We start from the raw sequence: 12,381 nt of genomic DNA, 5'->3' as shown, positions 1-12,381 counted from the left end.
TCAGGCACACGGGACCTAAGAAGAGGCTTGAAGCAGAAGCAAGAAGTCCCAGCCCCCCTTCACCCTCATCTCAAACCTTGCAACAAACACCAGTGCTCGACCCCTTCCTGAGGGCAGCACCCCAAATGTAGTGTCAGCATCCAGGGCTTCAGAAAAACAACACTGACAAAACCCCAGGCTTCACACTAAACATAAGGCAGCAACAATCCACAACCACAGCTGACAACCAGATCCAAATCCTGCTTCACTATAAACAAGTATGAGTCAGCCCCCAACGCTAGCGGCCTAACAGATGAAGGGCGCCCACCTCAATGTATAAATGTTTACTTCAGTCTCTACTGAAGAGAATGACCCCACTGCCAAGAGATCGAACAAAAACCAAAACCAAACTCAGAAGTACCCCCTGTGGGGGTGCCTGGGTGGCTCAGTCGGTTGAGCGTCCGACTTTGGCTCAGGTCATGATCTCACAGTTCATGGGTTCAAGCCTTGCGTCAGGCTCTGTGCTTACATCCAGCTCGGAGCCTGGAGCCTGTTTCAGATTCTGTGTCTCCCTCTCTCTCTGACCCTCCCCTGCTCACGCTGTCGCTATCTCTCTCTCAGAAATAAATGAAAAAATTAAAAAATTAAAAAAAAAAAGAAGTAGCTCCTGTCTACATACAGAACTATGATGAGTATGTTAAAGATGTTAAAGGATGTAGTGGAGAAGGCAGAGAGCACATATGAACAGATGGGGATTCTCAGTGGACCGAAGCGTCAGATGGAAATAAGAGAAATAAAACGTATCAGACACAGTGGATCCTTTGACGGATTTATCAGACGTGCTCTTAAAAATTTTGATCTCTGGAAAATGCTCTACACCAAAACAAGTGAGTAAAGCAAAAAAGGGGAAGATAAGAACTCCAGGAGAGAAGAGTTCCAAAACAGGACTCAGGCGAAGGCAGATCGAAGAAGAGCAGCTGTGCACCAGTCGAAACTTCTACGGGTATCTAACAGAAATGATCAAGAAATCTAAGGGGTGCCTGGAGGGCTCAGTCAGTAAAGCATGATCTCACAGTTCATGGGTTCGAGCCCCATATCGGGCTCTGTGCTGACAGCTCAGAGTCTGGAGCCTGCTTCGGTTTCTGTATCTCCCTCTCTCTTTCTCTGCCTCTCCTCCACTCACACTCTGTGTCTCTCAAAATGAATAAACATTTAGGGGTGCCTGGGTGGCTCAGTTAGTTGAGCATCCAGTTTCAGCTCAGGTCATGATCTCACGGTTCGTGGGTTCAAGCCCTGTGTCAGGCTCTGTGCTGACAGCTCAGAGCCTGGAGCCTGCTTCAGATTCTATGTCTCCCTCTCTCTCTGACCCTCCCCTGCTCACTCGGTGTCTCTCTCTCTCTCTCTCTCTCAGAAATAAATTTAAAAAATGAATAAACATTTTAAAAACTTGTTAAAGAAATCTAAGAGAAAAATCAGAGAAATTTTGTACAAGAAAAATTTAGACAACTAGCTGAAAATCTGAGGCTGAATTAGTGATAGAACCAAACAAATTTTTAAATTGCATAATTCCAGGGGAAACTTGCAAGAAGGAAAAAAAAATAATCGTAGCTTACTACACAGATCACCTGTGAACAGTATTTTTGGTCATCCTTTTGTGAATGTAGAATTCACATTTAACCAAGGGGTAACTATGACAGTGGATTTTGATTTTATCCAGATTACTGGAAGACACAGAGGTAAGTACCAAAATAATCCACTAAAAGAGGGACAAGCAGTTGCTTTCTGAAATGGGTGCTACAAGTGGGAGGGCACAGAAAAACCACTGCTTATCTTTAAAACTGCAGAATGACTCTTTAAAATAAATGACTTTGATTTTGGTAGTTTTAAAGTCTTCTCCAGGGGCCTCAGGGTGGCTCAGTTGGTTGAGCATCTGACTTCAGCTCAGGTTATGATCTCACCATTCATGAGTTTGAGTCCCACATCGAGCTCATTGTCAGCTAGTAGCCGACTTCGGATCCTGCTTCAGATCCTGTCTCCCTCCCTTGCTTGCACTCTCTCAAAACTCAAAATATTTTCTTAAAAAGTCTTCTCCAGTGAAAACTCTCATTAGATGATCACCTATTCACAGACTCTCAAAATATTTCCTATCTAATGCTTTAGACAAACGTGAAAATCAACTCACGACTTCAACCAAACAGAAATCCTTTACCAGTAATAGGCAGCTATAGCTAAAAAAGCAGAAATTTTGTATCCACTGCGACTATTTTGAACCTATTTTCGGTCTTGGAGAGCTCAAAAAGATGACTGAAGGGCATGTTCACACATTTCAGCGAACAAACCAACTAACAGTAAGTACCAAATTGAAAGGAGTCCTGATTATTTCAACTCCTCTGGTAGGAAGCACAGGCTCAAATGATTTTTAAAAAATTACTTAAGATCAGCAGCAAAAATACCCTCAAAAGGTCGACTTAAGGACTATATATATACATATATATTTGACAAATTTCAGGAACTCCCAGAAAGAACTGCCAAGAGAAATTTCCAAAGAATGTGACAATTTCCAGAACAGAACGCTAACACTCAAACCTCAATGCATGGCTCAGGACAGGTAAAGAATTGCTCTTTCAATCTGATGGAAGCTAACCCTTCCTATTAGGATGGACCCAGCACGAGACCCGGCAAATTTGGTCTGTAAAATCCTGCACGGGCTCAGTCACGTTCCCCATTCTTGCACGGACGCAGGGTCCCGCCCGGCTCGGGGTCAGAAAGGTTAGGAAATGCTGCCTGTTCTCAGGTGCAGCGATTTGTGACACTTGGAGAACAGCCTCGAGGTGAGGTTCCCAAGGTCCCCTGGCTTTAAGGTCGAGGGAAGGCGCTTGGGGGGAGGGGGGGGCGGAGAGCTGGTTTTCGGAAGGGGGGGGCTCCCCAGCGGAAAGGGGTTGGGCCGGGGGCAAAGAGGCAAGTACCGTTTCCTTCCTGGGGGCCGCAGGTGCAGCGGGCCCCCAGCTCAGCCGACACCTCCACCGCCCTCTGCAGCAGGTAGCGCGCCCGCTTGCGCGTCAGGGCGTCGGGGGCCTGGGCCAGCCCCGCCTGCACGGTCCTCCAGAAGCGCCAGCAGCGCCGCGCGTCCGGGCCCTCTTCGCGCGTGCGCGGGCCGCGGTCGGCGCCGGGCTCCGGCAGCAGCCTCTCGGCCAGGGCGCTCAGCACCCGCAGCTGCGGCCCCACGCGGCCCGGGCCCGGGGGCGCCGCGGCCGCGCCCAGCCCGTCCCACACGGCGCGCAGCGCCGCCCCGCCGCACTGGCCCAGCGCCGGCAGCAGCCGCCCGGCCGCCAGCGCCGCCGCGTCCTCCGCGGGCCTGGCCTCGCCGCCGTCCCCGTCGGCCGCCAGCGCCAGGGCGAGGGCCGCCCGCGCCACCCGCTCGAGCAGCGGCCCGTCCTCGCGGGGCCGCAGGCAGGGCCCGACGGCCGCCAGCACCTCCACGGCCGCCTCGGCGCCCGGCCCCCCGGCGAGCAGGTCGCGCAGCGCCTCCTCGGCCAGGGCGGCCGCCAGCTGCGGGCCCCCGGCGAGGCGGGCGCACGAACGCAAGGCGGCGCCCGCCGCCCTCAGCACGCGCCGGCGGTGGCGGGCCGGCGGGCCGGGGTCCGAGGCGCCCGCGGGGCGCCCGCGCAGGCCCCGCAGCAGCGGCACCAGGTACCCTGCGGCCACCTCGCGCGCCGCCTCCGGGAGCGCGCCCGCGCCCCGGCCGCCGCGCGCCTCCTCGTCTTCGAGTCGCTGCAGCAGAAAGCACAGCGTCTCCACGCGCTCCGCGGATGCCTCCTCGCGGCACAGCGCCCCAAGCAGGACCCGGGGGTCCCGGCTCTGCGACAGCAGCGTTTCGGCGAGCACCCACTCCATCTGCCCTCCGCGCGCGCCGCCGACACCCGGCGCCTAAATGAGGGGCCGGCGTGCGCGAGTGCGTGCGCGTGCGCGTGCGCGGCGGGCCCGGCGCACGCCTGCCCGGAGCGAGCCCTCAGCCCGCCCAGGCCCGGCCCTGCGCGCTCCGGGGCTCCTTCCTGCAGCCCGGCCTGCAACCCGATCCCCCTCGCCCCTCCCGTACTATTTTGTAGTAGGAAAAAAAAAAGCCCTGGTTAAACGCTGTTGGAGTCGGTGCATCAACTCCATCAATTCCTAATTGGAGATTGGCCTGCCCCAGGACCCTAAACCAAGCAGGCCTACCTGTGACCGTGGGCCTTAAGTAGGCCAAGGTGTACTTCACAGTCTCCTAAAAGCTTATTTTCAAAAAGGCCCAGGTCGGCACCACCCACAGTGGATCTGAAATGGGTTCCGGACACCCACAAAACAAACAAACAAAAACGAAAACTGAGAATGATTCAGAGACCCTGAAAAGTTCTATAGTTATTTGTAAGCAACAGGGCAGAAAACTATCCAACCCCAGCGTTTAAGGTAAATCCCCAAGCTGACTGTAGCATGAAGAGGTTTCCACATGGTGCTTGTGCTCCGACGAGCAATCTCAAAAATTGCCCATCTGTGTATTTTCTGTGTATCGTGCGACGTCCGAAAACAAAAGACCTCACCTTAGGTCTTCTGTAACTTACTGGTCTGGCTCCTGGCTTCATCCCAGCCAAACTGAATCCGTCACGTGGGTTTTCTTTGCCTTCTAACCCTAAAGCTCTCTCCCGTAGTCAACGGAGAAGACACAATTCCATCTTCAAATAGCTCGAGTCGTATTAAACATAATTGATGAGGTATAAAGTTATTTAAAGTGTTTTGTATATAATTTTAAATTATTTTTATATTTTTGATTTTCTATCATATAAAGGGACTGGACATCCAAGATGCAAGGTTTTTTTCTGTATTTCAGACTCATTCAGTTTTCCGTTAATAGAATGCATCAATGGTTCTGTTGTAAATCCACTAAGAATGTGTCAGTAAATATCAATTGCCTTCAACATAATATCTGCCAGTAAATATCAGTTTCCCTCAACATACAGTTTTCTTATGCTTATCAAACAGAAATGAGCAAAACTCTTGAGCAGACACTTACCAAATGAAGACAAGCAAATGTAGACCTCTGAAAAGGTGCTCAATATTGGCTGCTAAAGAAATTAAAATGAAGCCATCAAAGAGATACCACTTCACATCCATCAGGATGGCTAAAATTTTAAAGATTGGAAAGAGCCATGCATGTGGAACTGGAACTCCCTTGCATTACTGGTGGGCGTGTAAATGGTACAATCGCTTTGGAAAGCTGTTTCTAATGAAGTTAAAATGTACCTCCTTTATGACTAGGCAATTGCACCCCTAGATATTTGCCTAAAATAAATGAAAACATACTCCACGAAAAATGCTTGTGCATGAATGTTTTTGCCAACATTAGTCATTATAACCCAAACCTTATTACAACCTAAATGTCCATCAATGGAGGAATAGATGAACAAACTGTGTGACTTACTCATATAATAATGCTATTCGGCAATAGAGAATAAATTACTAATCCGTGCAACAGCATGCATAAATCTCAAAAACCTCATGTTGAACAAAAGAAGCCAGAGAATAAAGTTTACATACAGCATGATTCCAGGTATATGAAATTTCAAGAATAGACAAAAATAAAATTTTGGGTAGAAATGAGAATGATAGTCACCTGTAGGGACTAGAGATTAAAACAGGATACAAGGGAATTTTCTAAGGTGGTGGAAGTATTTTATCTTGATTAGTTGGTTACATGAGGTTTCACACTTGTTAAAACTCCTTGAATTGGATGTCCAAGATCTATGCATTTCACTGCATGTAAGCTTTACGTCAGGGTTTTGTTTGTTTTTAAGTTTATTTAGTTATTTAGAGAGGGGGGGAGGGAGGGAGGGAGCACATGTGAGAGCAGGGAAGACACAGAGAGAGCGAGAGGGAGAGAAAGAGAATCCCAAGCAGGCTGGGCACTGTCAGGGAGGAGCCCAATGTGAAGTTTGAACTCACAAACCGTGAGATAATGACCTAAGCTGAGATCAAGAATCAGTTGCTTACCCGATTGAGTCACCCAGGTGCTCCTACCTCAGTTTTTAAAAATGACTTATTGGGGCACCTGGGTGGCTCAATCAGTTAAGCAACTGACTCTTGGTCTCCGCTCAGGTCATGATCTCACAGTTTGAGGTCCATGAGATGCAGCCCCCAGTCTGGCTCAGCACTAATGGCAAGGAGCTTGCTCAGGATTCTGTCTCTCCTTTCTCTCTGCCCCTTTCCCACTTGAGCACTCACTCTTTCTCTCAAAATAAATAAACTTTAAAAGCAATCTTTAAAAAAATGACTTATTAAAAACATACTCCTAAGTTGGCCTATGTATTCATTTCCTATTACCTACAGAAGAAAGCCCAATTTTGGAGCACATCGATGGCTTCTCCGGCATCCAGTGAAAGCCAACTGGCCTCATAATCGAATTTTCCCTACTCTTCCAATGGGAGATAATTTTTTAACCAAAGAATCTTATCAGTATGTAACTCCTCTGTTCCCACAAGTTTGCACTCCTTATTTTCTCTGCCCGAATATCTCCCCCAGTCACCACTTCCCTGGCTCGCCACAGTGGGCAGGCGTCTCCCAACCACAAAAACTACTTTTTCTCTCCTTGTACTTCACTTTTCCCTATAACACTGTCTTCCTCTGGCTCTCATTACCTAGCTCCCTCCTCTTATTTTCTTTCCTCGGCTTTCCCAGCTGTTTCTTCTCCACCTCTTTGGAGGAAGATTCCTTTTTCTCTTCCTGACCTGTTTCCAGAGTTGCATCTTCAGGCCTCTGTTCATCTCACTTTATAAATTTTCCCTGAATAACTTCATTGAAACTATAGATCGGGCTACCCTTTACATACTAACGACGTGGGAGGAAATCAAGATCTCCAACCTAGGTCTCTCTCCCGAGCTCCAAGCCTGCACGTCCACTGCCTACCAGACTGTCCTTTGGCTTTACCACCAGGTCATCAGTCTCAATTTCCAGGTTTATAAACTTAAGCTCATTAGCCTCATCCCTCAGCATCCTTACTTCCTCCCAGGTAGCTCCCATTTAGGGGAATGACCCTATTCACTCAGGTGCCCGAGTCAAAAATCCTGGGACCCCGGAGGCTTCTCCCTCCCTTCCTTGATTGCCACATAGGATCGCTCCTTGAATCTGTCTGTGAATTGTTCTAAATCTCTAGTGTCCCCTCCTCTCTGTCCCCAACGAATACTTTAGTTTTCAACTGATGTCATTTTTTACTAAAATAACAGCGACAATTTCCTGCCCAAGTCATCCTCCACTCCAGTACACACTCCATGTTGCTACCAGGATGATCTTCCTAAAATCAAGCTGCCGGGTGCCTATAGCCCTCAGGATAATGTTTTGATTTCTTGGCATGACATTCAAGATGTCATGTGAGGTGGCCCCTGCCCACCTCCCAAACACCCCATACTCACCTGGATTTTGAAATCCCTAAAATGCTCTGACTTTGTCTTTTTAAAAGCCCTTCCATCATCTGGAAAGTCCTTCCCTCTACTCCACCTGAGTAGACAGCCCCCCCCTTTATTTTTAATGTTTATTTAATTTTGAGAGAGAGAGAGAGCGCACAAGCAGGGGAGGAACAGAGAGAGAGGGAGACACAGAATATGAAGCAGGCTCCAGGCTCTGTGCACTGTCAGCACAGAGCTCAGTGTGGGGTTCAAACTCACAAACCACAAGATCATGACCTGAGCTGAAGTCAGACACTCAACCGACTAAGCCACCCAAGCACACTCAAGATACAGTTCCTTTTGAGATACAGCTCAATGTCATCTCTCTGGAAAGTAATTTTTTTTAATGTTTTTATTTATTTCTAGGAGAGAGAGAGACAGCATGAGCAGGGGAGGGTCAGAGAGAGATGGAGTCACAGACTGAAACAGGCCCCAGGCTCTGAGCTGGCAGTCAGCACAGAGCCCGACGCTGGGCTCGAACCCATGAACCGCGAGATCATGACCTAAGCGAAAGTCGGACGCTTAACCGACTGAGCCACCTAGGCGCCCCTGGAAAGTAATTTTTTTATACATCACTCCCACCAACAGCGCCCACCCCACCTAATTTAGGTGATAACCCTCTTCCAAAGTCCCCAAACACCCTGGCACATCCACAGCATTTGTCATGCTGTGATATAACTGCAGGCTTGCTTTTCTGCCCACCTCCCACCATGAGCAATTGGTGGGGAGGAGGAATGTTATGTCTTTAATCACACTCATCTGGGTTCTTCCACCTCTAGCTGTATCACACTCAAGAAATGATTAGTGAGTGACTAGCCATCTCTAATTCATGGGGACCCAAATTACAAGGCATCTCCAGAAAGCCATTCCCAATGCCCATTTCTGTAGTCTCCAAATGGTCCATGGTAGTAATAGTAATGGCTAAAAGTTGTCCACTATACTTACTATAAAGAAGACACTAACATTTTTATATATGCATGGCATTTAACCCTCAAAACAACTCATAAACGAAGTGCTACTATTTTCCTCATTTTATAGAAAAGTAAACCAAGCATGGGCAAGGTTAAATAACTTGCCCCAAGGTCACACAACAAAAAAGCAGCAGAGCAGACTCGAAGCCATGCCCTTGTGCTACATTACCTCTAAAACATCTGCCACATCACCTCTAAAAGATCAAGAAAGAAAAGTATATGATCAGTATGTGAGGTTAACTGCCTCATAATCTCTGCACTTCCCATGTCTAGCCACTTGGGAAATTATTGTCATATGAATAGATGAATATGTATGTTTCCACCACAGTTTATGAGCACCTTAAGAATTAGGATTTTGCTTCAATTCATTTTGTATCCTACACACCAAACACAGTACCAGAAATATGGTAGCTCTGCAGTAAGTGTTTGAACCTGGATACACAAGAATTCAGGGGTGCCTGGGTGGCTCAGTCGGTTAAGTGACTGACTCTTGATCTTGGCTCCGGTCATGATCTTGCAGATTGTGAGATTGAGCCCCGCGTCAGGCTCTGTGCTGTCAGCACCAAGCCTGCTTGGGATTCTGTCTCTCTCTCCTGCTCTCACTCCCTCTCCTCCACTTGTGCGCTCTCTCTCTCTCTCTCTCTCTCTCTCTCTCTCGAAAAATTAAGAAGTAGACATTAAAAAGACATTAAAAAGAAGAATCCAGTATTTTGTAGTGACAGTATGATAAATTCATCAGGCAGAAAATTAGCAGTGATACAGTTCCTCTTGAAACACGAGCCTTTGAAAACTGAAATCCTTGTCCCCTTGATCAACATGTAATAATGTGCTGCTTTGATAGAGGAGGCTTCCCAGCTACCCCTCCTCATCCTTGCCAAGGTGAATGGTTACAATTGCCAGTGATAGAATGGGGCTCAGAGAAGTTTGCTGCCCCCGATCCTTGCAATTTTCCTGCCTCACCCAGAAATGAGCATGAGTTTATGACTAGCGGTTATTTTAACAGCAAAAACAGGGGCCAGGAGAGAGAAGGGTTGGTGTCCCCAGCCTTCTGTGTAGCTACTTTAGCTCAAGTATTCATGTATTCAGCATTCTCTCCCGCATCCCTTACACCCAAAGCCTGCCACATACGGTATCTTCCAACCACAGACGTGTACGCTTCTGAGAAAGAAACGTTGCCTGTGCCATCTGGTGGGTGCAAGTCTCTGAAGTGGCCTCTAAGGGGCGATTCCCTGGGCTGAGCCCCCCTGCTCCACCTCTGGCTCTCACAGTTGAACGATCACCATGTTGGGGCTCTCACCATGCAAGTTGCAACATACAAACAATTCAAATTTGGGGTCGTTTATTGTCTGCGCCATATGTTTTAAATCTTCCCATGTATGCTGGATTCCCTTCCAAGCTGAAATAGTGCACTTAGAAATGTGATTGTTTGATAAGGGAAGGGGAGCAAAAATAATATAAAAACAGGGAGGGGGCAAAACATGAGACTCATAAATATAGAGAGCAAACGGAGGGTTGCCAGAGGGGTTGTGGGAGGGGGAATGGGCTAAATGGGCAAGGGCATTAAGGGGGACACTTGCTGGGATGAGCACTGGGTGTTATACGTAGGGGAAGAATCACTGGATTCTACTCCTGAAATCATTATTGCGCTATATGCTAACCAACTTGGACATAAATTTAAAACTAAGTTTAAAAAAAGTGCAAAATATCAAGGAAAGTAATAAAATCTAATATCCTTGTCTTCAAATTTAAGAAAAAGAAAGAAAGAAATACGATTGGTGGGCATTGCCTCTGACTTTTAATCCCGACTCTTCTCACGTTTCTTTTTTTTTTTAATTTTTTTTAATGTTTTATTTATTTCTAGGAGAGAGAGAGAGACAGTGTGAGCAGGGGAGGGTCAGAGAGAGAAGGAGTCACAGACTGAAACAGGCTCCAGGCTCTGAGCTGGCAGTCAGCACAGAGCCCGACGCGGGGCTCGAACCCACGAACCGCGAGATCATGACCTAAGCGAAAGTTGGACTCTTAACCGACTAAGCCACCCAGGCGCCCCTCTTCTCACGTTTCCAATTCAAAATGAATACCATTTTCTTCTTAGTAAGGGTAATGGAGAGTGGTGAGTGGGGAGGAGGAAGGGTAAGTTAGGGAAAGCCATCTGGGTGAACGTTTTCTCAAAAGGGTCTTATAGGAATGTTTGTGTGAGCTCCCTGTTTGCTGCAGCTCAGGCACCTTGCTGGTACTCACCTGGGCCTTTCATGATGCTGTGGTTAATACATATCCATAGAAAACAGTGCATGGTGAACATCCATCCAGAGATAGGTATACAGGGCTCGAAACCCACTGAAAACGTCCTTTTTAAATGCCTGCATCATGTTTGCATGCTCAGGGGCGCTGGGCTGAATGCACAGATGTATCACCAAAACGGATCTGGTTAAGGGCGCCTGGGTGGCTCGGTTGGTTACGCGTTCGACTTCGGCTCAGGTCATGACCTTGCGGCCAGTGAGTTCGTCGGGCTATGTGCTGACAGCTCCGAGCCTGGAGCCTGCTTCAGATTCTGTGTCTCCCTTTCCTTCTCTCTGCCCCTTCCCCACTAGCAGTCTGTCTCTCTGGCTCAAAAATAAATAAACAAAACAAAAAAAAAAGGATCTGGTTAGAAGCTGACATTTCTCGGGATAGGAGACAGTGCTGTCGTCCATGCTCCATCCTCTCTGTTCACAGCGGCAAAGTGGAAGAAATGTAGAGAAAGAAAGAATTACAATTACTAGCAAGATTTCAGCTGGAGTCTTCCGCTGTTTACCTCTGAGGGTCTAAGGAGAGAGAGCTGCCTGAGAGGTTCTATCTGAGACTTTCGCCTTGTGATGGCTCCTGTGCCCCCCAAGAAAATCTCCGTGGAGAAAACTGCTGCGACGGTATCAGGCACAGGTTCATGTTAAGGGTGACATTCAGAAGACACATTCCCTGTGGGGATCTGTGGCAGACACCATTAGCTGTTAATCCAGTATCTCACCTCCCTCCTCCATTGCTCACAGAATCCTGATTTTGTTCCAGATGGAGGTATGTTAAACCCCGGGGGCAACGGCTCTTACTTAGACAGCCAGCAGGACAATCGTGTTCCCTCCCCTCCCCCCACGTTAGGGCATTGGGGAGGGGGCGCTGGCTGTGTGTCCCGTCCTTGACAAAGAGACTTGAACTCTGCTAGGGATATGGCTGGGACAGCTTTTGCTTTCTGATAAAAGGAGAGAGACTGATACCTGCCCCAGGCCACCTCTCCTTACCTGAACAGTGTCCCCCCCCCCCCCCCCCACCAACCGGCAGCAGCCATCACAAGCATAAGATGGCAAACTCTGCATTGAAGGGAAGAACCAAGTCTCCTTGGAGCCGCTTGGCCAGTGCTAGAAAGTATCTATTTCAGGACTTACTGTTGTTACAAAAGAAAAAGAAGCCCCTTGTTTGCTTGAGCATTGACTATTTCATACTTATCATCAAGTACTCCTCCCGGATACAGAACTCCTGCAGCTGCACATCAGTTAGAATTATTAGCTTACTGAGTCCTGAGCTGCTCACTCTTTCCGGGCTGAGGAGTCTCATCCTGACCAGTGGCCACCATCATTTCTGCCTCGAACCTCCCATTCACCGTCACGAAGCCCTGTGACGCACGGCCCGATACAAAAGGAGGCAACACACTCGATCCTAGCTGGTCATCCGTTCCTCTTTGCTCTGTTTCTCAGCGTGTACTCAAGTGGTTGATGAGGGGAAGTTTGGGAGGGACGGTCATTAGCCTCCGATGAATACGACCCTTTGGGTTCTGCCTTTCTAGGCCGTAAGGTCGTCACGTGTGTTGGCCTAACCCAGGGTCCGTTGGTTTTCACCTGGGTGCCCAGGAGAATCACCAGGAATCTTTCATCCCCAGAGCAGCCCTGCTCATACAGAGTGCCTGACCTCACTACGGACCAATTAAACCAGAAACT

The 12,381-nt window shown here is 48.3% G+C and overlaps 1 protein-coding gene across 1 annotated transcript in view; it reads right to left on the bottom strand.

The window, feature by feature from the left end:
• TARBP1 (TAR (HIV-1) RNA binding protein 1) overlaps positions 1 to 3,894 on the bottom strand; it is a 45,402-nt gene extending 41,508 nt beyond the window's left edge. The window contains exon 1 of the mRNA XM_039247184.1: positions 2,946 to 3,894. Within this exon, the coding sequence (XP_039103115.1) occupies positions 2,946 to 3,873 (928 nt within the window). The 5' untranslated portion in view covers positions 3,874 to 3,894. The remainder of the gene's footprint in view (positions 1 to 2,945) is intronic.
• Between the last annotated feature and the right edge of the window lie 8,487 nt (positions 3,895 to 12,381).

Source organism: Hyaena hyaena, unplaced genomic scaffold (genome assembly GCF_003009895.1).
Source record: "Hyaena hyaena isolate Hyena2069 unplaced genomic scaffold, ASM300989v1 scaffold_288, whole genome shotgun sequence".
Classification (NCBI taxonomy): domain Eukaryota; kingdom Metazoa; phylum Chordata; class Mammalia; order Carnivora; family Hyaenidae; genus Hyaena; species Hyaena hyaena.
Note: the sequence above shows the minus strand (reverse complement) of the source record. Positions and strands in the feature narration are given on the sequence as shown.